This window comes from Nematolebias whitei, chromosome 9 (assembly GCF_014905685.2).
Source record: "Nematolebias whitei isolate Nwh7 chromosome 9, NemWhi1, whole genome shotgun sequence".
Taxonomy (NCBI): domain Eukaryota; kingdom Metazoa; phylum Chordata; class Actinopteri; order Cyprinodontiformes; family Rivulidae; genus Nematolebias; species Nematolebias whitei.
The window spans coordinates 37,633,974-37,658,937 of NC_056506.1; the positions used below are offsets into that span (position 1 = coordinate 37,633,974).

Sequence of the window (24,964 nt, forward strand, 5' to 3'; positions counted from 1 at the left end):
ACAAGTAAAACGTCTGCTGTTGTCGACATGTGGCTTAATTTAAACCCTAAACGTGTTCACTTATCCATCAGCATTTAATAATTTTCCTTAAGACTAACCTGAAAGCAGAAAGTACCAAGAGTTAAATGAAAGGACTTCTGTTTCTAAAGCTCTGCATCCAATCATCAGCACCGTTGACCTATTAATGAATCAATTTAAAATCTACATGCAGATTTATAGGTTAGTCAATTCTACATCAATACCCCATTGAGATTTTTTTTATTTATTTGTAAGCAGGACATCACAAGCAAGTGTTTTTGAATGACACCTATTAATTAACATAGTTGCAATCCTTAGTCACAAAATCCTGACACTCCACAATAAACCATTATTTACTAAATGATCACTGTGCTGTAATGAAAGACTCACTTTTCTGAGGATAACTGACAAATATATATATATATATGCCTTTGTACCAACCTTCTGGAGAAAAGAATCAGATGACCAGTGGGTGAACACCCATTAAAAAAAAGAGAACAGAGATTATATCCTGTGCAAAAAAGGAAAAGTGTACATAAAGTTTGGACACAAATTGAAATACTAAGTTTGGTAACACTTTAAGGTACACAAAATTTGATTTACTTATAGGGAACGCCTCAGGAATGAATCAGTAACAATTCAGGAGCTAATGGGTAAGTTAACCAGTACTTACTGGGGAACACACAGCCAAGCCTTATTAGGGGACTACTGGTTTGTTAAGAACAAACCAGTAGGAAATGGTCAGGTAGTGATTAAGTAAGGAATGGTTCCTCAGTAAGTACTTGGTATGATGCTTCACTACATCAGTGAACAAAATAACAACCAGGCAATGATTTGGTATCAGTATGTGATAGTCAGATAGCCATACAAGATTATGAAATTGATAATCAATGGTAAGAATCCAATAAAATTAGTAATCACTAGGCAACAGGTGGGCAGCACGGTGGCGCAACTGGTAGAGCTGCTGCCTCTCAGCGAGCTGGTCCTTGGTTCAAACCCCGGTCCAGGGGCCTTTCTGGGTGGAGTTTGCATGTTCTCTCGGTGCATGCGTGGGTTTTCTCCGGGTACTCCGGTTTCCTCCCACAAACCAAAAACATGCATGTTAGGCTGATTGGTAACTCTAAATTGTCCCTAGGTGTGAGTGGGAGAGTGAATGGTTGTTTGTCTCGTTTGTCTCTATGTGTTCCTGTGATGGACTTGCGACCTGTCCAGGGTGTACCCCGCCCCTCGCACAGTGATTGCTGGACATGGGCACCAGCGACCCCCGTGACCCAAAATGGAATAAGCGGGTAAAGAAAATGGATGGATGGATGGATGGATAGGCAACAGGTTTTTAACAATTAGGAGCTGTGACCTCACTGGTCCAGGGTTTATTCAGAACCCACATGGAGAATGTATCCTCTGTTTCTGTGGTAACAAACCAGTAGTCCCCCTAATAAGGCTTGGCTGTGTGTTCCCCAGTAAGTATTGGTTAACTACCTGATTCGTTCCTGAGGCGTTCCATAATAGTTAATCAAATTTTGTGTACCTTATTGTAAAGTGTTACCCTAAGTTCTAGCACAGGATCCAAGTTTGGGTTTCCTGTGTCAACCCTTCCAGCGTTTGCATTTCCAAATGACATATGTTGGTTTGAAGGTTGAAGTTCAGCCTCCTGGGAGGTGGAGAATGGCACTTTTCCCCCCCATATAAACTAAAGTGATATCGATTTAAATAATTAAATCAGGAGCGTTGAACTCCATTTAAAGAATATTGGCTTCTGTTTCTTTAAGTTGGACATTAATTTGATTTGACACAGGATTCATGTTAACCTCATTTAGCTTTTAATTTTTGCATCTGAGTGTTTGACAGCTACTCATCAGCACAATCCCCTGTGGTAGTGATCTATTCTCTAAGAGGAGTTTTAACAGGCTGGTGACATTCCTAAACTTCATGAACTGTGTAAATAAATACATGCAATCAAATACCATCAAAATAAATTATGTGAAACATTAAATACAAATATTTATATACAAATAAATAGAGCTTCTCATACGTTTATTTACTAGAGATATTTGATTTTTTTTTATTTGATTTTTTTTTATCTGGATGGAACATAAGTGCAGAAAGACTTTAAGATGAAAGAGAATTTGCCTCAAAACGTCAGAACCTCAACCCAAATCACTTCGGATGGTATATATAAAAACAAGAATGTACAATTCGACCACTGTATAGTTATCATCCTTATTATTATTATTCCACAATATGTAACAAGTCACAAATAGCACTTTGTGATGTATAAATGATCAAGCATAATAAACTATATTTACCCATCATTTTTACGTACAAAACTTTCCTTCTTATCCTCGTGTCAGTCTACTTCCTCTCTTGGTAAACGGTTATTTCCGTCCTCGTGGGTACTATTTACTAAAAAGTCTGAATCCTATTTGTTTTTTATGTGAAACCTTCTGGTATAACCCATTTAATGAAGTGCTGTTCATAACACTGTAGCTTTATTACTCTGTTGTCTTTGTATTAGATGACTGTTGATGTGAAGCACAAACCCTTGGAAATCAGCCATCATCTGAAAGCCAATGACTGGACGTCTATGGTTCTGACTGCCTTTTTTTTCGTGGCTCTAAAGTTGTTAGCTACACACACACTGTTAAACATAATGCGCCCACGGCTACAACAGCTGGAGTTGAGCTGATGGGGAAGTTTTCAGGAAAAAAAAAGGGACATTTCTGTGGTGTTGTGTCATGAGCAATAAAATGCACCGAATCAGATACTGTTGTAATGATTGATGTAAAAAAAAAAAAAAAAAAAAAAACGGGGGGGAAAGAAAAGATGTTATGGGGTGCTGGTTGTAAAGTTGCACAGTCAAAAATTAACAGCAATATTTTGGTTTATTTAGGTTATCGTAAGAAAAAATTGTTTTTTTTCCAAAGTCATATTTTCACCATGTTGTTCATACATTTATAAATGTTATAGTTCCAAACCAAATACTTAATTTCCAAACTAAATATTTAATTTGCAAGTTAAATATTTAGTTTGTAAGCTAAATATTTAGGTGTAAATTAAATATTTAATTTCCAAGCTAAATATTTATTTAAAAAACTAAACATTTATTGTCCAAGCTAAATATTTAATTCCCAAACTAAATGTTTAATTTCCAAACTAAACATCTAATTTCTAAGCTAAACATTTAATTCTGAAACTAAATATTTAATTTTCTTAGTAAACATTTGGCTCTGACCTTAATATTTAATTTCCAAAATAAATATTTAATTTGCTAACTAAATATTTAGCTCTGACCTAAATATTTAGCCAGCTAGCTAAATATTTAACTTGCAAGTTTAATATTTAACTTGCAAGTTAAATATTTAATTCCAAGCTAAACATTTTGTTTGCAAAATAAATATTTAAAGAATTAAATGTTTAGCTTAGAAAGTAAATGTTTAGTTTAGAAATAAAATGTTTCATTTTGAAAATGAATATTTAGCTTGGAAATTAAATATTTAATTTACACACAAATATTTAGTTCACTAACTAAATATTTATCTAGCAAGTTAAATATTTAGATTGTAAATTAAACATTTAGCTTGGACATAAAACATTTAGTTTAACTAAATATTTAGTGTGGCGCTAAATATTTAACATGCTAAGCAAATATTTGACATGCAAGTTAAGTATTTAGTTGTACACTAAATATTTAGCTTGTAAATTAAATATTTAGCTTGGAACTATGACATTTATAAATGTATGAATAACATTGTGAATGACTGAAACAAAAACTTGTTTTTTCTTATGCAAGGCTAAACCAAAATAATGCTGTTAAATTTTGACTGTGGAACTTTACAAATGGCACCCCATATGTTGTGGAGGCTTCAAATGAAATAAAAAAATTGATGTAGACTGAACAGTTACCAACGGCAACACTGAAAACCATTGTATAAAAAGCCATCATCATCATTCCAGTTAGAGTGGTGCCGATTCGTGTTAACACTATGATGCTGCTGCACTGAAGAAATGACTTTCGATTGTGTGTAAAATTGTTGCGTCAGAACGCAGAAAATAAAATGACTGAAGATTCCCACAAACTGTGGAGATAACTGAATGTGAGCTCTACGAGAATGTTTACATCGTTGTCCCAACCCCTGCCTTACTTTCAAGAAAAAGAACAGCAGAGTGTACCCGAGCTGGCAGAAAGAATCATCAGTATTTAGCTGTAGCCAAGTAGATATTCTATTCATTATGGTCACTTTAAACCTACATTTGAACCGTTTTAGGCTATACGGCACTTCGCTCATTTTCCACCCTGCATGGTCATAATGTATTCCTATTACCTGAGATATAACGATGTAATGATAGCGATGCTATTCACTTTGTATTGTTCAAAGTATATTTCTGGAGTCAGATGAATCAAAAGTTTTCTCCTCCTCCACTGATCAACACAAATATCTTCCTGGCATTTTCAGCATGGGTTGTTTAAATGCAGTGCAGCTTAAAGTGAAATGAAAATGTGCCTTTAAGACTGATTCTTACAGGACACATCAGGACTCTGCCCCAACACACATCTGGAGAACTGGAGCTGCTTCATCTGGCTCGACACGCTCTGTGCATTTTATTGTAGATATGTGATTTTAAATCCAACTGTACATTAAATAATTACACACTTGACTACGCAGTCGTTTGTAACTCAAACCGGTCGGAGATTTTAAACTTGTTTACTTTGTGAATAAAGGTGATTGTGTGTTAAAGGTGATAAAACGGCAGAGCCTGGAATAAACTTAAGTGACCTGAGGTTGTCATACTTGGAAATAATTACAAAAACAAGTGTTTTAGACTTAAGAAACAGCCCTCGCCATCATTTAGTGATCATGTTAACTAACGCACTGTGGATTGGAGATTTTTTTTTATTTTTATGATAGTAGGTTCATATTTTGTCTTTATATAAGAAACTATAAGATCACTTAGTAATTAAGTTTCAATAGATCTGATTTTTGAATAAAAACTGTGAAACTGAAACTATTGCCAAGTTTACAACCAAAACAGTCCATGCTCAATAATCCAGGTATACAATCCAACAATTCAGTCAGGTCATCTGGACAGTCCAGATGACCTGACTGAAAATTGTTTTATTGCCAAGTTTCTAAAATAAAATTTCAGTCACCATGTTTGTCAGAAGTCAAAAACACTTCAACATTATACAACGTTGGATTGCGTCATTCAAACAGGGCATCACCGACTTCACATTTATTGTACGAGTATTGATTTAACACGCAGCAGCATCTTAGCTCTTATTTGTGACACCTTTAAGAAACTGCTCAACTAAAGGAGCATTGTTGTGCAAAATACTGTATATTTAGTAAAACCACACAAACTGTAGTTTAAATATTGAATAATTTATTAATGAACTGGGTGATTTTATTGTGCTGTGGGACTACACTTTTTAAAACTGGGTGTAAAATGAACATTACTGTTCTGTGTACACAATCTGAAAATGATTCACACCGACATGACAACATGCATTCATGTTGACTTTACTGAATACTGAATCTTTTCTGGCTTAAACATACATTTTTTTTCCCCAGGGTCTACCAGCAGAAGCAAAGACAGAAACAAAAGTGCAAAACCAACCAACCCTTCATTTAAGCTGAGAAGAAAAATACAGACAGTAGAAAATAAATAGTGCCATTATCACTGATGTAACAGAACATGACATAGTAAAACGGTTTGTCTTTAAATGATAAACCAAACGCACACATCCTTCACATATATGCAAACTTTAAAAATAATTATTAAAAGCAACAGTTTACTTTAAAGTAACTACGATGAATAAGTTTCTGTATCCAACAAGCCCATTCTTAATAAATACATGCATTCGATATCCTGTTTTACAGTTAAATGTGGGGAATAAAACTTGAAGGAGCTGCTTTGTACAACTCGTGTATAGCACTAGAGCACAATTAAAACCAAGTTTATACTGGAAACAGCTAATGGTGCAAGCAATTGCCATATTTTTCAGACTATAAGGCGCACTTAAAATCCCTTAATTTTCTCAAAAATCGACAGTGAGGCTTATAATCAGGTGCGCCTTATGTATTAATTCTGGTTGTGCTTACTGACCTCGAACCGATTTTGTGGTTATTGTGAATGAGTTGAATAAAGTTTGACTTTTGTTTTGCTTAATGCACCTTATAATCTGGCGCGTCTTATGTATGAAAACAGACCCGTTCACTGATATTGCGCTTTATAGTCTGAAAAATATGGTATATGAAAAAAAATGATTGAAATACTGGTAGCCTTTTTTCCCCCACTTCTATTACAAAAAATAAAAATAGCAAAAGACAATAAAAATGGTCATATGTATAACAATCTAATGGTCAACAGCGTATAAATTGGTCTAATTATTAACTGACAATAAGTCTGCATGTCAGTTAACAATAATAATATTGATCTCTACTCGTGACAAAGTGCACATATTTAAAAAAAAAAAAAGGAAACTTAAAGCCTGAGATTTAACAAAACAGCTTCTTATAATAATCATCTAACGAACTAAAATGTAAAAAATGTGAGAATCTAAGCATCTAAATTAAAAATAATAATAATAATGTCTGTAGTTGCATTGTTTTTCCAGAAAAAAAAAAGTGGATTTGGTAAAACTATGCTCAGAAAAACATACATTTTGCATTTTGAGAAAATTCTTGTTTTCTAGTTCCAAATGAGAAAATGTAAAACCAGAAAACCCACAAAAACAAGACGTAAAAAAAAAAAAGCATAACCGTTTAGTTTAACAGGCAGACAAATTAGTGCAACACAGAGTATGACGTAGGCGGCCCAGGGAAAACAAAAATTAATTTATCACAGCTTTCAGCAAGTCTGTTTATCCACCAGTAAATAAACTGCAACACAGAAATGCAAAGTCTGTAAAAAATATTTACACCAATCAGCTATACAGTTAAGACTACTGCATAAAAAGATGTTTAATTATGTGAATGGAGAAACGCAGCTCAAATGGCCCATGCTTACACGGCACCTTTAAATATTTCAGCTCCATGTTACTGCCACGTCTGCACTGAGTTTTTTTTTTTTTTGGTAGACAATGGAGAAATCAAGGAAAGTGAGTGAGCCACATCAGCTCCCGTTTAGATTAACATTAGACTACGTTTGTAGAAAACTACCTTGCGATGGCTATGACAGATGTTACTATTTCACTTACCACCTACCCACAGTGACAGATGGTTATAATCTTTGTGATTAGTATATATATATATATATATATATATATGCAGCCATTTTCACACAACTCCTTACTGATGGGAGATGATAAGCTTCCCTTGCACAACGATGTCATATTTAAAAGTCCAGAGGCTGAATAAAAGGGAGATAGATGGTCTACCTGAATAAAGAGTCAAACTAGTGAGCATGTGTGAAGCGTGTGGTGGTGGTGAGAGGGGAATACAGTAGATATTTGTATAAACACTAATAGGATCAAATCTGTGTGAAAAAGGCTTATGAACTCATGTAAATCTAGTGCCCTATAGTATATACAAACTGTCTACACGGAGCTGAGCCACAAAAGTTTATCAGAGGATTTAATGTCGTATTTTCCCCGTTCCTGTAAATAAATATACAGGCTTGTTAAGATGAATATTAGTAAGAGAACATTGCAGAACTATTTAATAAGACACGTTCGTTCTGGAACAGAAACTAAATCTTTTCGAAGGCTGTGTGATTAAGTGACGCACTATATACAAGCACTTTATTCTCAGGCATCCGACAATAATTCACCAAATTACAGAACCACAGACTGAGCGCAAACCCCAGTTTAAACTCAGTCAACACGTCGGTTGTGCTATTTAACACGAACGGGAGAAGACTGAACCTATGAATGTAAAATGTATTCAATGTAGTGTCCTCCCTTGTTAGTGTTAACTCACTGAGAGGCATGTTTGAACAAATTACACAGGCTGTCAACTTAAAAGAGCCTTAAACATGGCAGGGCCACTGGAGCTTTGTTCCACACAGAGGCACAACAAAATGGACTGCAGGGGAGTGCTTGAATCCCAGCAAGGGATTTGCCTTGTTGAGAACTGGTCCTAATGACCAAACAAGAGTGAAGGATGATTGATTCCTGTGGCTGCGGCTCAGTGAGAGGCAATTTAGCATTTAGGGTGGGCAAAAATCAGCAAAGTATGGGTGCTGCAAGGCCTCTTCTGCTGAAATCCTCTGGACAGGATTACATTTCAACAGGTTCTGGATCAGAGCAAGGGAAAGAAATTAACGACTGAAACGTCAATTTATGCAAGTGAACTTGTCAAACAACTTACATTAGTTAATGAAGCAACTAAAATTTTCCCACAAATAATAAATATTTTTAAAATATCCTAGTTGGTTACTATATATGCAAGTAACTAGTTTAACTAAAGTCCCAACAGATATTTGGTAAATAAAAACAGTACCTGCAGTAAATCTCGTCCTGTGCTACTTAGTTTAGGAACCACATTCACGAGTGATGTGGTGGCTGGATACATGGGGTATGGCTAAAGGAAAAAAAAATATAAAAGTTTGTCAGTAATCTTAATTATTGTACACAATACAGTGTCAGATATGATCAATAAATGTACCTTGTAATCAGGAAGTTTGGTCATTGTCGGCCACTGTTCCTCCGTCGGTGTACCCAACAATGTATGCAGTGGTTAAAGACAACATTTAAAGCATTTATATAAAACCATTAAGAAAACCGACTTCTTTTTGTCCATCCATGTACAGCTCGAGTCATTAAAAGATATCTGAAGATTCTTTTCAGCTGGTCGTCAACGTCATTGCCAGGAAATAAAGGCCGCCCGGCATTAGCTAGCTCTGGGGGGAAAAAACGAAAATTTAAAACAGATATGTAACAACATAAAAACTGAAACTGTTCTTGTTAATCTTTTAATATTAGCATTATTGTGTTTTTTAAAACATACATGTGCCCTTATGTGAAGAAACAAGCAGGCCATGTTTTTTCCATCTCTGTTGGTCAGAAACTGAGTCTTTATGATATCAAAATGGTAATCAGCACTGCCTCAGCTGGCAAAAGAATAGCCCATAATGGGATGAATTCAGTTTTAAAATCCAAACAGACCTCTGCTTTGCTGTTTGCCTGTTATATCCCTATTAAATCTCCTTTTGCCAATTCTAAAATACCACAGCAGGACCTGCCAGACAAAAATATTGGCTGCAAGAATGAACATGAACTCGGAGCGTCTGTGGAACTGAAGACACAAGGGATCCCTGTGACATTTAAGGGCAACGCTACAAAACAAAAAACAGGAAAATCTGTTTGATGATGATTTGGCAACTAAAATGTAAATAAACTGTGACGGTAACTAAAGTCCTTCTGTTTACCTTGTTCTTTCTGTGGTTACATAATATACATTTTATATTTATTCAACCTTTAGTTATACAGGTTAATCCCATTGAGTCTCGGGGACTCATTTACAAGAGACCTGATTTTAACCAAGCGTGATGACAACAATGAACAATAGACAATCATAAAGGATGCAAACACATTTAAATATATATTTTTTAACAATTGAAAATAAAATGGTAATTAAAAAGGATAACCAAAAGGAAAAGTAGCAAAAAAAAAAAAAAAAAAACCCAGCTAGGTTGTAAGGAGGTGTAGAATACAAAGAACAGGAACATGCCTGCATTATGTCTGCATATACATTTTATATGTTCGATTTATCAAAATAATAGTAAAAATAGGTTATTCTTATTGACAAATCTTCAGTTTCTGTAATTCCAGAGAAGAAACATTGCATGACTTACTGGTAAATTTGGCTATCAAATTGTTAATTGGCCATTGTTGCCCCCCCCCCCCCCCCCCCCATACACAAAGCACAAACTTTTATAATAGTTTCACTCAGACATCTAAGGCAAAAATGTCTAAAATACCCATTTACCTGTGATGTTGCCTCCCTCTGTGGGCATATTTTAATCAAGCCTTGATTGAAACCCTATTGAGATTAGATTGGGAGGTCCCTAATCTTTTTTATTTCAGCCAAAAAAATGTGAGACAGGTGTGAGGAAGGAAGCGCTTTTGAAGTACTCGCTCTAAGCTTCTCTCCTCGTAGAGCATTTAAGGTGATTAGAAGAGGAGATTTCCCTTTCCTCAATGATGGAGGGGGAAATGATTTCTGATTCTCAAGAGAAAAGAGGATGTGAGCAAGCATAAGTTAGCATAATTTAAAGCACTCACTGTGTCACTGACGTTACTTAGCTGCCTTAAGTTTTCTCTGACACTAGCTATGTTTACATGGACATAAGTAGTCGGATCAAACAGCCGTTCGGAATAAAAACGCGTCAGTAAACACCCTGTTCGGGTTGTTTTTTGTTTATTCAGTGTGATCCGAAATAATTTGTGATCAGAACGAAACGGGTGGTTTACGCCAATTCATAACCTGATCGGTGCGCGTGTAAACGCTTGATCTGTTCGTTTTTATCTGATGGTGAAAAACTGACCTGACTGCGCATGTGCGACTTTGCCATTTCCGCCTGGCTAATGCTAATAATATTAGCATGTCGGGGAAGTAAAACTGGTCGGTGAGAGACACAACATTTCTACTAGAAACTTTGAAACAGCTCAAAATGATCTGTATCACCTGTAGCTCAGACAGGGAGTGCAGTAACGTCTCCACCGCCATTAAAACCCGTCGCGGGTCCATTTTGGGTTCTCAGGTTTGTTTCTGTTTATCCCGGAAGTAGAACTTCTTCTTCTGTGTTTTTTAAGGAGAGTTTACCACTCTGCGCATGTCAGTACTGCTGTTCAGAACAAAACCCGCTGCATGTAAACGCTCGTCATGAACGGATTGTGCCCATGTAAACGATACATTTCAATTATTTAATTAGGGGGAGTGGTGGCGCAGAGGTTAGAAGATGGGCTTGTGATCGGAAAGTCGCAGGTTCAACTCCCGGTACCGTCAACATCAAAATGTGGGTGGAAAAGGTGAAACACCCACACCTCCCTCCACCCTCATTCGCCCCACCCAAGCAAGGCCCTTAACCCCCACCATCTGCTCCCTAAACAGGTCTCTCTTGAAAATGAGTTCTTGTGGCTCAATGAAACTACCTGGATAAATAAAGGGTAAATGGAAAAAAAAAAAAATTATTTATCTGAAAACATTTCAATCCGGTCAAAGAATTTTGTGCATGTAAACATAGTTAGTGACTGAACTCTTCCTGAAAGGAAGACAAACAGCCTGTGATATTTAAGTTTTACCGGTATAAGCGATATAAACATGGTATAAAGAAAGAGCTGTGGTATTTGAAAAAGATAAATTACTTAACTTGTTACTGTAGACTACACAAATTCAGTTACAGAAGTCATTTTGAAATGTTTGCCGTCTGCTGCTGCACTTTGTTCAAGTATCCTCAAACGTCTGAATTCAGTTTTGTTCATGGGGATTTAGGCTCTTCGGAGCTGCATTTTACAGAGCCTTTTTCGCAGTGATTAATTACTGCGGTTATTCAACGTACTATCCATGTGGATGAAATATGAATTTTTAATCACATTAACTCCCTTTGCAGCCAAATAAATACACAACAAACCCACAGAGACACAAAGAAGTTGTAACTTAATTTGTGGAAATGGCAAACAAACCTGCAAATATGCATCCAGCTGACCACATGTCAATAGAGGTAGAATACAGTTTAGCACCAAAAAGCACATCTGGTGGTCGGTACCATAATGTCACCACCTGAGTAGAAATGATAGAAAATGTCAATTATTTTAGCTACAAAATTGAATAAAAGTATCAAAACAACAGATTAGTGTTGTGTTGGTCTTTGAAAGTGGGTGTCAAATCAAACTTAAAGAGCTTAATTCACTGTTTGCCGGTAGATTGTGCAACATGCACTATATACATTTACATTTCTTCCCATGATGAGGTCATTTCTCTCTTATAAGAGTGAATCTCAGAGGAAAACATCTTCTGAAATGACCTTTACAGTGGCCTCATATCAAACTCTAGGCTCTATTTTCACATCAGTGTCACCCTGGGTCAACCTCTTCCCCCTCCCAGAAGAATGGCTCTCTAGGACCTTAGGTCAACCAACCAGAACCCCCAAATAAATCAAGCTTTATCATTTTTCTTTGAACAGCATTATTTATAAAATCTCACAATCTTCTAAATTTTCCATTATCTTCAGCAATGAGCTTAACAGATTAATTCTGGTTTAAAAAAATGCTAAAAAACAAAAAAAACAATTGCATCACAAAACAGTGATCCAACAACTGTGGGCATGAATACTGAAGGTAAAGAGATACAAGAGTATACTAGCTTAAAATCATAGTGTGAACTTGTCAACATGATTTCAAAAGATTGCTGATGATGTTTTTTCTTCTTAATATTTCAAATAAAGATTTTTTTTGTATTTGGCACTTTGGCAAGGCTGCCTCAGAGGAGTTGATGAGGGAGAGTGCGGGCCCCGGAGGCCGTCTTATCACTAGCAAACTGGTTTTTTTTTTGTATTCTGATTTTTTTTTTGTATTGTTATATCATTTTAAAACAAAGGTTGAGCATGGGAATTTTACTGTAGAATATTAGTTCCAGTCACAGTTTGTAGACTGCCTTTGAATAAACTCTAATTAGTTAAATCCCCCTTGAAAAATCTTTTGACTTGATTCTGTTACAAGAGGGTACCAATAATATGCAATTTCATATTGCCATATTTCATTTTTGTTTTGGTATGTGCTGTGTTAAATATGCACAACGTACCTCTGCTGAGTAACACCTCACAGGAATGCCAAATGCTCGAGCCAAACCAAAGTCTGCGAGCTTTAATTCCCCATTCTGCAAATGAAAAAACAACTAGTGATTTTTAGCACAGCATGTAGCTAGGCCTCTGCTATGCACTGGATTCAACAATGAATTACTAATGAATATATTTAGATTCGTATTAAAAAAAAGTCACAATGTATTACATTTGGTTCGATCATTGCAAATATGTTAAAATGACAGTTAAAAAAAAATTGCACACACAGGAACCAATGATTACCAGTTGCTAAATCAGAGTCCAACACTCACTCGGTTGATGAGGAGATTCTGGGGCTTCAGATCTCTGTGAAGAACATTTCGACTGTGACAGAAAGCAAGGCCTTTCAGCAGTTGGTACATGAATGACTGCAGAGGAAACCCAATGATATGCAATTAGTTTTAAGCTTCCAAAAACATTTTAATTAGATTGACAATATCGATCATTACCAAACAATAAACGCAGCAGGCTTTTGAGCAGCTGTCATGCCCTCATTTCTCACCTTTACAGTTTCAGGATCAAGATCCCCATTACAGCTGTCAAAATATTTCTTTAAATCCTGCAATGGATAGGAAACACTGTTTAGCCTGCAAATATTCAGATCAAGTATGATATGAAGCATGTTCAAATTAATGTAGGAGTAATGCACCTGATCACAATATTCAAAAACCAAGGTTAACTTCTTGTCACTGTGCAGTACATCGTGTAGTCTGGAAAAGACAGAATCTCCTGTGTTAATATCAAGGTTAAAAGCACAATGATTGGTATTTAACTTATCTGACAACATACTGACATTCATCAACACAGAATACGGAACATTTTCAAATGGAGTAGCAGGCTAACCTGACAATGTTTTTATGCTTTAATTCCTTCAGAAGACAGATTTCTCTCAAAGCAGAACTTGGCACCCCCTGAAACAATTGAAATATATTTAGATTTAGCACTAGCCGGCTAACTGGTTGCTACTGTCAACAGATTGAATACCTCGTCGTCGTCGTCCAGCCTGACCCGTTTCAGAGCCACAATTTCGTGGGTTTCTCTGTTTTTAGCCTTGAACACGGTCCCATAAGTACCTACGAAAAAGACCAATGCTTAGTTTAACCAAATTAATGTTCCCGATGAATGGAAAAGCAACGCCATGCTAGCTTCTTACCCAGCACAAGCTGGTGACATGAATGTTAGCATGTTTCAGCTAGCTTGTATTGACTTTTATTAAAATGCATAAACCTTACCCTCTCCGATTTTTTCCAGCTTTTCATATTTCTGCATGTTTGCCTGGTAAAATTACCGATGGGAAACGCTAGCTAACTAATGATCTGTAAAACCCCAAACTGGGGTAGATAAGCTAGAAAGGTAGCTAATAGCTACAGACGCTTAGCCTCAATCCTCCAGAAGCGGATCTGCTCTGCTTCGCCACCTAGAGGCCAACTGGTGAACTGCAGGCAGAGGCAGGAACTATTTCAAGGCGCACAGTAAATAAAATCTACACAAAGGCAATAAATATGTATTTTTAGTGAATACTGAAGAATACCGAAGTGAAATGACTTAAGAAAAAAAAAAAGAGGTAAAAGCATGTATTAATAACAAACTGAAATATAAGTGAAGTATGTGATTTGTCTCTTTGACTGACATATCCCAAAGAGAAGAAGGAAGGTCACCCAAGTGAACTTCAAAATGTTTGTACAATTATAGAAAAATAAACAAGACCATGAAAAAAAATAAAAAAATAAAAACTTCCATCCCTCCATTTAAAAATCTTCAGCTCTAACATGCTTGAAGCTGCTTTAGTCCTGGTATCTGAACACTCTCGGGTATCTTCTCATGTAAGATGATCATTAAAAATTGAATCTCTATCTGTAAATGTGTTCTTGGAAGCCATCAGACTGAATGTTATGGTAATTATATTTGCCCCATGAGCTAATTTATCTGTTTAACTGTATAAATTCCATTTCAAAGTCAGATATGTTTCAGCTTTTTATTCTTCAGTTCTGCTAACAAGCCTATAATCCAGTTTACTAATGATACTTCTAGATTTTAGATGAACACAGGCTGCATGGCTACACAAGATGAATAAAAGGCTTCTATTTTTTTATTTCTACGGATTAAAAACAGATATTAAATTTCTTGTGAAATCAAAAGGGTTAAGCTACCTAATAACTCAACAATAGCAAGAAAAATACTGATGGTGCCCAAGCCAGTCATCTCACAGAAAACCATATTTACAAGAATAAATTCTTCGTAAACAGATCAAATAAAAATTGAAAAACTGACATCTTTCAGTCACATCTTATTTAATTTTAAATGAGAATTTATAACTCTATACAAGTTTAAATAAAACTCAGAGACAAAATTTTCAGTTTACTGTAGTTCAAATCTGTACAGTAGTGAATTTTAAAATCATCACAGCTTTATTTAGTTGGTCCATTAATAAATATATAAATTGTTCTCAAATTTGTAATTCTTCTGTACAACTTAACAGAGAGCTGGTAGATGTGCAACATATCTGACATAATTAATAAACTCTGGTATTTATTGTTGATCTATTAGGAAGAGGTTTGTTTGTTTTTATTTTTGCTCTTCGGCTCTTTGTCTGCGGATCAAATCTGAATAAAGTCCTCCTTTGCTCAGCAGTTGCAAATGTGTCCCAGCCTGGAAGAAGAAGAAGAAAAGGCTGTTAGATCAAATGAAAAATAATATTGCACAGTCGTTCCCAATAGATGGGAATTACCAGTTTTCCCAGCACAAACGTCTAAAAACTGATACAAATATATTTTTCGGTGCTTATTTGAACTTGCAAGCTGTTTTCATAAATTAGCCGAAACATTTAGCCCGAGGCAAAAGCACCTCCACAATGCAGCCGTTGTTCATCACGCAGATGAAGTCGGCCCCTTGAATGGTGCTCAGTCTGTGGGCGATGACGAGCACGGTGCGACCCTTTGTGGCTTTGTCCAGAGCTTCCTGCACCACTCGCTCAGATTCTGCATCCAAAGCGCTGGTAGCTTCGTCCAGCACCAGTATGCTCGGGTTCTTGATCAGGGCGCGGGCGATGGCGATGCGCTGTTTCTGACCACCTGACAACGTCACGCCTCGCTCCCCTGTGTTTAGAAACCCTAAGTTCAGAATTTGCAAGCAATACAATCTCAATCAATTGATAAAAGCTTAAATGAAACTACGTACCGACCATGGTGTTATAACCTTCTGGGAAACTTGTGATAAAGCGGTGAGCATTGGCCTGCTTTGCTGCGTTTACGACCTCAGCGTCTGTGGCTTCAGGCTTCCCAAAGCGAATGTTCTCCATGATAGAAGATCCAAACAAAACTGGCTCCTTTAAACAGCAAATTAAAACAGCGGTGAAATCTCAACACAGAAGTTAAAATTCTAAAACCGCATCTGTAATGAACAGTCTCTACCTGGTTGATGAACCCAATGACTTGGCCTCTGAGCCAAGCCAGGTCCAACGTTCGAATATCGAGCCCATCCAACATGATCGCACCGCTGGTCGGGTCATAGAAACGTTCCAGCAAGGCAGCCACTGTAGACTTTCCTGCAGGGTTTAATGTTTATGAACACACCAATTAAAGCATTTCCATGTCACCAACTTAAGAATGAGTAATTGGGGACGGTTTAGTATATGCATCACCTATTATTATCCACCCAGCTTGGGTTTCTCAACTTTATTTATTTATATCTTAACTCTTCCGCCAACTTTAATGCGGCCTGAACCGCAAATTGTACTCCCACAAATGTTATATCAAAACGACCGTCTCAGCGCCGTGATGTGTGCCATTACTTTTATTGGCGTTTCAAGTTACCATGGCAACATAAATTACTAACAAAGACGCCATATTTCTCATTCATTTTGTTCCATATTTTCCTAACAGAGCACTTCGCTCAGACTGCAGGTTTACTTGTGGTTCCTGGAATTTACAAAAACAGAATGGGAGGCAGATCTTTCAGTTATCAGGCTCCTCTCTTGTGGAACCAACTTCCAATCTCTGTCTGTGAGGCTGACACATTATCCAGTTTTAAAACTAGGCTTAAGACTTTCCTTTTTGCTAAATCCTATAGTTAGGGTTGGCTTGGGTTTCCTGAGCTGTCCCTTAGTTATGCTGCTATAGGGTTAGACTGCTGGAGGACAAACTGACCACAATTTTCACTCTGCTACTGTCTTTACTTTCTCTACTCAACCTGTTTTGTATTTGTAATATTTTTTCTTTCCTTACATGTGTTTTTTTGTCTTTCAGGTACAACTGGACCTATACCTGGACCTACCATTCTGTGTTGGTCTGTCTCTCCTTCCTGTCCTCTCAACCAGCCGGTCAAAGCAGATGGTCGCTTGTCCTGAGCCTGGTTCTGCTGGAGGTTTCTTCCTTTTAAAAGGGAGTTTTTCCTTTCCACTGTTGCCACTGTGTTTGCTCAGGATGGGAGACTGCAACGAAGCCAAGATTCAACTTGTCTGCTGGATTCCTTAGATAGACAACTTGACTAATTGGCTTTTATGTATGTGAATGTTCCTGTAAAGTGCCCTGAGATAACTTTGTTGTGATTTGGCGCTATATAAATAAACTGAATTGAATTGAAAATGCCTGATGGAAGTCAAAAGAGGTTAACTGCATCTAACTGCTATAACTCAGTCATTCTTTGAGAAATTGAGCTGAAATTTGTTCTGGTTGCAGCTGAGACCGAATTTACATGTACTGCAAATATAAAATCCAAGATGGCCACCTGACTTACATTTAAACGGCTTCAAGTCAACTATTTTTATACATATAGAGCTGAAATTTGGTGAGGTTACAGCTGAGAACATTCCCCATCACATAGTGAGTCCAAATCAAAACTCAAAGATGGCCACCTTAGCTCAAAATGAATAAATACAATAACTCAGCCATTTTTAGAGCTAATCAGTTGCAACATGGTAAAGTGGTAACTGAGAGCAAACCCCAACACACAGTACTGTCAAATCAAACTTTTAAATTGGCAGCAGCCTGGCAGTCCCCGTCAAAGGAACTTACTAGTTATCTAAAATTACCTCCTCCAGATTCACCAACAACAGCAATAGTTTTTCCAGGTGGCAGCGTTAAGGTGAAATTCTTTAGGACTTCGTGGCCAGGTCTTGTCGGATAACTATAAATATACAAAAAAGGAGCACATATTTATTATCCTCTTATGACTTGGTTCAGCTAAAGTCTATAAATGTATTTAGATGTAAATGTAGTTGGATTTAATAAGATTTAAACCTAAATGAAATGTCCATGAAGTCGACTCTTCCCATCATAGAATGGTAGGGGATACGGCTTCCCCCAGAGAGAAGGATGGTAGGCTGCACAGAAAGGTACTCAAAGACCCGAGCGCCAGAGCTTATTCCTCTCACCACCTATAATAAATGTAAGAGAGTATCAGCTTAATTCCAAATGAAAAGTCATTTCAGAGAAAACAATGATGCTACAATTAAAACAATGTATAAACTATATATAACTTTTTTTCTAACCTGTCCAAAGAGGATGGAGATACTTGCCAAGGACCTGCGCATGAAAACATTGAAATGAGTTACTTCTCAACGAATGCATGATTCATTTATAAATAATGTAGAATAAAAATCACTGCAGGACATATACCTTTGAACAGTCTGAGACGCCACCAAAAAGGACATGAGATCTCCAGGAGATATTTCATTGTTGGAAATTAAAGTCCCTCCAGCAAAAATAGTTCCAAGAACAATGCCTGTGTGAATGGCATGCAGCACATCAACATTACAGACAGTCTGAACTACAGTACATTGTGTCCAACAGCGATACTAATGAAAACGCACTCACAGTTCAGGGCGACGTTTGACAAGCCTTGAAAAATGGCAATCCCAGTGCCAAGATTTTCATTCATTTCACATGATTTGTCAACTTCATATTCATACAATCTAAGGGAAACAATCATAATTGTTAAAATATTTATAAATTATTACAACTTTTACACAAGGCACTTGAACTTACTGGAGCTCTCGTTCCTCCATGGCAAAAGCTTTCACTGTGCGTACGTTACCCAGAGCCTCGTCTGCCACTCCTGTAGCTTTCGCTACCTTGATTTCAACATCCAGTCAGACGGCAAATAAAAACACATTTTGAGGATAAAAAAATAGCTGCAACTCTTGTCTTTTTGTTTTAACTGTTGATTTTCAGCAGTGCATTTACATAAATCTACATAAAAAACTAAATTTAACTTAAAAGACGGTTGGTGTCACCTGTTCTTGAGCCATACGAGACAATTTGCGCAGGAACGAGCCAATAAGAGCCCCTGCTCCCACTAGACACGGGAGGACAACCAAAGTCAAACCTGTGAGTTTTGGGGAGATGATATATATGGACACAAAACACCCGACTGTCTGTGTGATACTCCGCAGACCCTAAAAATATACAAGACATTTTTAAAACGAGAGAAAATTAGGAGACTCATTTTGAAGAAATGTACGTTAAAATACTGAGTCGTGCTTGTGGTAATACCTGAGAAATAACCAATTTAAAGGATGATTTAAACTCCTGAATATCGGCAGTCAAACGATTTACCAGCTGTCCGGTTTTATTGGCATCAAAAAAAGCCACATCTTGCCTGAAAAAACAACAACAAGAAAAAAAATAAAATAACTGAATTATAAACTTTTGGGATGAAGGTTTGAACGGAAGCATACTAACTACACTGAACCTGCTTTTTTATGATTTTTTTTTTTACATAAATATGTATCTTTAAGTAAAACCTATGGAATACCTCAGCAAGGATGCAAATAGGGTCTTTCTCATGTCTGCTGCCACTCTTTCTCCTACCCTTGAAAGGAGGATGATGTAGCCACTTGTTAATAGGCCCTGCACAAAGGAGATGATAAATGACCAGAACAATAAAACGTTTTGTTTTTTTTTAGTTATGACATTTCTATATTGGCATGATTATTTCATCTGAATGACGGCAAGTAAAGGAGACTGCACAATTGCTACAGACATCCACATACACTTAACAGGTTATTAGATGGAATAATTAAAAAAAAGTTAACAAATTTTAATAATAGAACCAACTGTGCCTGCCATATTTTGGTACATTTATTTTGTACTTACTTGGATGCCATACAATCCAAGTAGTTTCAGGGCAGGTCCTTTTATCTCAGTCAAATAATTCCCCGTTTGTTCTCTGAGATATTGTGCAACAACATTCACCAGGTTCCCAAGCATCAGTGGGATTTGAATGTTTAAAATAGCAGCACCAAAAGCAAGCTGAAAAGATAAACATATTTAATCTACTTGCATTTTATATTTTGTAAGTTTGACACCATCTTTGATGCTTACCATGACAGCACCAACAAGAGCATACCACTGAGGCTTGACAAATTCCCACAGAATATGCCATTTGAACTCAGGCTCTGGGTGTTTGGATGCAACTTCCACTAAGATGTTGTTATTCTCATCTGCCTCACATTGTGCTATGTGGAAAAATAGGCGTGCTGAGACTGCAAGCACTGCAGGTCCAAGGATGAATTTCAAACTTGGGGATTTAGTTGATCGAGTAGAAGACTGGCGAATGGATCTCTGAGTAAGACTCCAAATGCGACTCGCAGTACTGCCAGACTGCTGCGAGGAAGTATGAGACCCTGGAGATGTATACCACCTGGATAAAAACAGAAAATTAATACAGTTCAAGGCTGAATATACTAAACCACAAGATATAGCTGTTACTGAACTGAAACATGTAGTTTTAAAAGCTAATAATTAAAAAGTATCAATGAAGAATATTATTTTTGAAAGGCTAATTGAATGATTTTAGCCTTTCCGAAGTCTGTGACTACAAGTCTGCCTGTCCTGCCAACAGGCATTTATCAGGACAGACGACTGAATTAAAGTGAAGATTTGATGCAATGTATTATTTTGTTAATTAAATACAATTAAAAATGTTAAACACTAACCTAGACTGTGTGGATTTAAATTGAATTTAAAGTGGTGCTCATTTATTTGGCCTGAATTAAAACAATCAGACTTGAAACTATTTAATTGGTGTATTGATTGCAAATTAAATACATTTGACATGAACAGAACAACTCATGTAATTAAAATGTTTTAAATTCATTTATTTGGATAATCTTTATTTGAATGGACACTATACAAATAAAATTGAATGTATAATACTGTTAAATATTTATTACTAATAATTTTAAAAACTCTATTCAATGAGCTAGATTATAGAATTGAAAACTAGTCAGTACTCTCCGATTGTGTCTGCACATAGAAGCCGGTTTAAGTGTTTCAGTATTATCTAACATCCAGTTTACACTACTAACAAATCTCCAGGCATAGCTAAACTAGCTATTAGTCCAGATTAACCTACCGTGAGAGATTTAATTTAACTCCTGTTTTATTGCAAAGCGAGTAAAACGATAGTGACCGTGAAGGAGCAGTGGTGCCCAATCTACAATAAAGCATCCGAAACATGATTTATACTTCTTTTAACGACAAACACTTCATTAAGTTAAGATAATCGTTAAGCTATTCATTGACCTAGCTGTACTAAGCAGGCTGCCATATTATGACGCGGACTCAATTCTTCTTCGTCGGTTTATTTCCGGGAGACTAGACACAGCTTTGGTGTGTTGCTGCCTCCTTCAGTTCGTAAAAAAAAAAATCCGGTTAGTCTTCAACTTTTTTGCTTCTTTTTTGCTTTCTTAAAAGAAAGATTTCGCTTAGCTGAGTAAAATATTCATATTCACGCCGAATGACGTTAGTGAAGAAGAGGTTGTCGAGTATATTTTAGAATAGAATAGAATAGAATAGAATAGAATAGAATAGAATAGAATAGAATAGAATAGAATAGAATAGAATAGAAACAGCGTCCCACTGATGGGAGCAACAGCAGCAACAGATAAAAATATTAAAAAAAAAAAAGATTTCACAGAAATGTTTCTAAATGTTAAAAACACTATATAAAGAAATAAGATAAACAATATCAATAATAACGTTCAGTATGTTTTGAACAATTTTTGAAAATTTATTTAAAACATTTTTTTTATTTAAATTTTATTTTTGAAATTAATTTGTGAGAACAAAATACTGCTCTATAAAATATTATTAAGTTTACTGATATTTTTAGGTGCTTTGTGTGCCTTTGTTAGAGTAAAACAAAAAGAGAACCGTACTGTAGTACTTCTAACAGAAATGCTATGAAAAAACTACAACTGCACTCGGAAATGACGCAGCGTCTAAACGGAAGTGACGCAGAGATGGTGTTTTGTTGACATTTGTTTGTGAAAGACAAAAACAGTAGCCACGCTTATGGTGTGGTTTATATTTTTGGAAATCAACGAACTGACGGACGGCAGAATCCCCGGTCGTTGGTAAAACAATTCAGGAAGCGTCAAACGAGTTCTGGCGAGGACTCAAATCAAAGAAGAGTGAAGATCTTCGCGAGAGAGCAAGTCGGGAACAAAACAAACCGTGTCACCCTGACTACAGAGGCTGAATCATCCACATGCTAACCGGCTTCCAGACTCTCGGCTTTGATTGTCATCTTTTATAAATGTGACCGTCCTTCACTAGTAACCCTACCGAAGCTCAATGGACTGAATTTTTACTTCATCGGAGCATTTGACGTCGTATCATGTAAGGTTACGCAAACGCTGTCCGTCAGACTAGCTGGTTAGCATCTAATGCTAGCTATCTCGATTCTTTTTGAGCTGTTCAGGTGCAAAGTGTCTATAGAATGTAGCGGAGGTCGTCCTTTTCTTTAATTATTTTGTATAGTCTTTACTACAAGAAGCTTGTCAGTTCGGAGTGAATGAAGAATATGAAGCACAATGGCTAATCTTGAAGCTTATCAGGAGTATCAGAGGATTGAGGACTTCGAGGAAGACTCCCCTCCAGGAGAGGAAGATTTACTGCTGCATGTACCTGAAAGTCTAAAAGGTAAACACGTTTATAAAAAAGCAGATTAAATGTGTTTATGTACTTTTGACGTTTCTTACTTTGCAAATACTGCTAGACAGTCATTTGAATGTGTTTGATGTGCAGAAGTTTCATCACTGGGGATTTATAATGGTGCATACTTTTTATTTACAGACTCATGGCATCATATAAAGAACTTGGATAACTTCTTTACAAGAATATCCTTTTATGTCTCATCTTTCCAGCACAAGTGCGAGTGTTCACAGTTTGTTTTAATACTGAATTGCATAATGTTTACCACTGACAGATTGCGAAACAAGGAACCTCATGGCATAAAGTTGAACAAGTTCCCCAGGTTCATTTACAGAAGATAAACGGTCTGGTTTGAAAATTACTGAAATTTTGTCATATACCTTAGAATTGCAAGTGATCATAAATGATTTGTGTCTCGCAGATGTGGGTTATCTTGTCATCCTGATTATTATAAAAAAAAATTAGCTCTGTTTAAGTAGCAACAACAACACAATGTTCTGTGCTTCATATTTCAGGGTTTGAGGAGCTTCACTCACATTACGATATACATTTTTTGTCTTACTTTGAGAATTTAATCTTCATTTAACTCGGAGTGTGTTTTCTCACACCTTTTTGTGTCTTAATTTGGTATATTTTCAGTAATCCTGCAGAGATTACTGGTAAATTGTCAACATATGTGATGTCTCTGTGCCAATTTTTATGTTACGATACCAAGAGATTTTCCTTAACCACACTGTCTACATCTATCACTTTCACCAAAAGAATGGCTTTGCCTGTATGATGTTGTCTGAATTCTTTGAACTTGTGTAAGTATTAAGTTGTTTAGACACTTGTAAATTGCGTCATAAGATATGGCATCATGCTAAAAAAACAGGATGCTTGTTTTCAATTAGACTTGGCCTCATTTATGACACTGGTAGTTTGTCATGTGGCCATGACTGTGCCAGAGGCTTTAGCAAGAATAAGTTTACTTTTAAAGTTATTAACAGCAACTACATATACATATGGAAACTATGTCTTAGTTTAAGAGGTGTGTAAAGCTAATTTTTTGGCATAATTTCATATGGAAATCAATAAATATTGAACATTTATTGTCAAAATGCACCTCAAAATATTTTGTCAAGATGTTTAATTCTTTTTTTCTCTCTGCAGTTCAATAATTGCTTGTCAGAATGTACTGTTTGTGATGTGACTAAACGCAGTTGCAAGTTTTTATGCATTTTACCAACATCAGTTGCCGTTGTTCATGTTTTGATTGGTGATTCCTCATGTTTTACATTCATGAAAGTTAAACTCTATTTCTTCTTTTTTCCCCCCTCTCGTTTTTCCAGTCAGTTTTTGTTTGTTGTCACATTCACTACATTCCTTGTCAACTGTGTGGAGTATGATGTCCTTTTTGCCAATCGAGCAGTCAACCACACGGGACAAGGCCAAAACCCTTTGGACAGAAACAAAGTCACTTTACCAGATGCTATCTTACCAAGTCATCAGTGCACCCAGAGGTAAAGATGTTCAGTTTATAGCTACAGGCACCTCATGTTTTTGAAGTTGCCTTTTTCTTATGGGTATAAAAACTATTTGAGTCGGTTGAAATCAGTGCATTTTTAGAAAGTGATACATGCCTGTTCTCTCATTTCACGCAGTGCAATGAAACGCTTTGTTCTCAGTCTTAGTCTAGGATTAGAGACAGGCCTTTAGAGAGTAATTTAATTTGTCAGCCTTTACACAGCTGCCCAGCCTATCATAGTTATACAGAGAAATACATTTTAACACTGCAATTAATGTGACTGCAGACTGCAAGATACTGTCACATTCACAAGGTAGTAATATTCATCCGAAGCCTAATTAGCTGAAACTCAATCGGATTCTGAATTAAAATATTTTTTATGATACTTTTGCCTGTAATACTAGGAAATAACTCTTTAAGACCTATTAAATTGTCACTAACACGAAGATGTAAGCAAGAAAGTCATATTTAAAAAAAATAACCAAGCCCCTTTACATGACGGCAAATTTGACATGATCTTCCTCCCAGCTGTCATGCATGCATGAATTAATCACTCAAGCCAGCCAAGTCTTGTCACAATGTGTGTCTGCACACATGGGGCCAGAAACATTGAAGCAACAGGATGACAGCATCGCCGTTTGTTGGATTGGAGCGCTTCAAGCGTTGCCCACCACAGGAAAAAATTGGCTCTGTTACTGCCTCTCTTTCTGTCTCAGGGGAA

The 24,964-nt window shown here is 36.5% G+C and overlaps 3 protein-coding genes across 3 annotated transcripts in view; 1 reads left to right on the plus strand and 2 right to left on the minus strand.

Moving 5' to 3' along the window:
• Positions 1-8,139: 8,139 nt before the first annotated feature.
• cdk5 (cyclin-dependent kinase 5) lies at positions 8,140-14,232 on the minus strand. Its single transcript, XM_037681762.1, has 12 exons — positions 14,031-14,232; positions 13,783-13,871; positions 13,642-13,709; positions 13,448-13,508; positions 13,301-13,357; positions 13,071-13,166; positions 12,762-12,836; positions 11,645-11,741; positions 8,790-8,859; positions 8,625-8,685; positions 8,460-8,540; positions 8,140-8,253 (listed from the first exon to the last, which is right to left on the minus strand). Exons 1-12 carry the CDS (start codon positions 14,065-14,067, stop codon positions 8,167-8,169), a joined length of 879 nt encoding a protein of 292 aa, XP_037537690.1. The 5' UTR covers positions 14,068-14,232; the 3' UTR covers positions 8,140-8,166.
• Positions 14,233-14,991: 759 nt separating this feature from the next.
• abcb8 (ATP-binding cassette, sub-family B (MDR/TAP), member 8) lies at positions 14,992-21,352 on the minus strand. Its single transcript, XM_037681763.1, has 16 exons — positions 21,154-21,352; positions 20,121-20,439; positions 19,893-20,048; positions 19,552-19,646; positions 19,290-19,395; positions 19,031-19,192; positions 18,783-18,868; positions 18,612-18,709; positions 18,414-18,519; positions 18,287-18,320; positions 18,036-18,172; positions 17,828-17,922; positions 16,209-16,342; positions 15,976-16,123; positions 15,643-15,893; positions 14,992-15,447 (listed from the first exon to the last, which is right to left on the minus strand). Exons 1-16 carry the CDS (start codon positions 21,255-21,257, stop codon positions 15,364-15,366), a joined length of 2,115 nt encoding a protein of 704 aa, XP_037537691.1. The 5' UTR covers positions 21,258-21,352; the 3' UTR covers positions 14,992-15,363.
• Positions 21,353-22,442: 1,090 nt separating this feature from the next.
• atg9b (autophagy related 9B) overlaps positions 22,443-24,964 on the plus strand; it is a 9,608-nt gene continuing 7,086 nt past the window's right edge. Inside the window, exons 1-4 of the mRNA XM_037681764.1 lie at positions 22,443-22,724; positions 22,878-22,921; positions 23,478-23,542; positions 24,068-24,238. Of these exons, the coding sequence (XP_037537692.1) occupies positions 22,616-22,724; positions 22,878-22,921; positions 23,478-23,542; positions 24,068-24,238 (389 nt within the window). The 5' untranslated portion in view covers positions 22,443-22,615. The remainder of the gene's footprint in view (positions 22,725-22,877; positions 22,922-23,477; positions 23,543-24,067; positions 24,239-24,964) is intronic.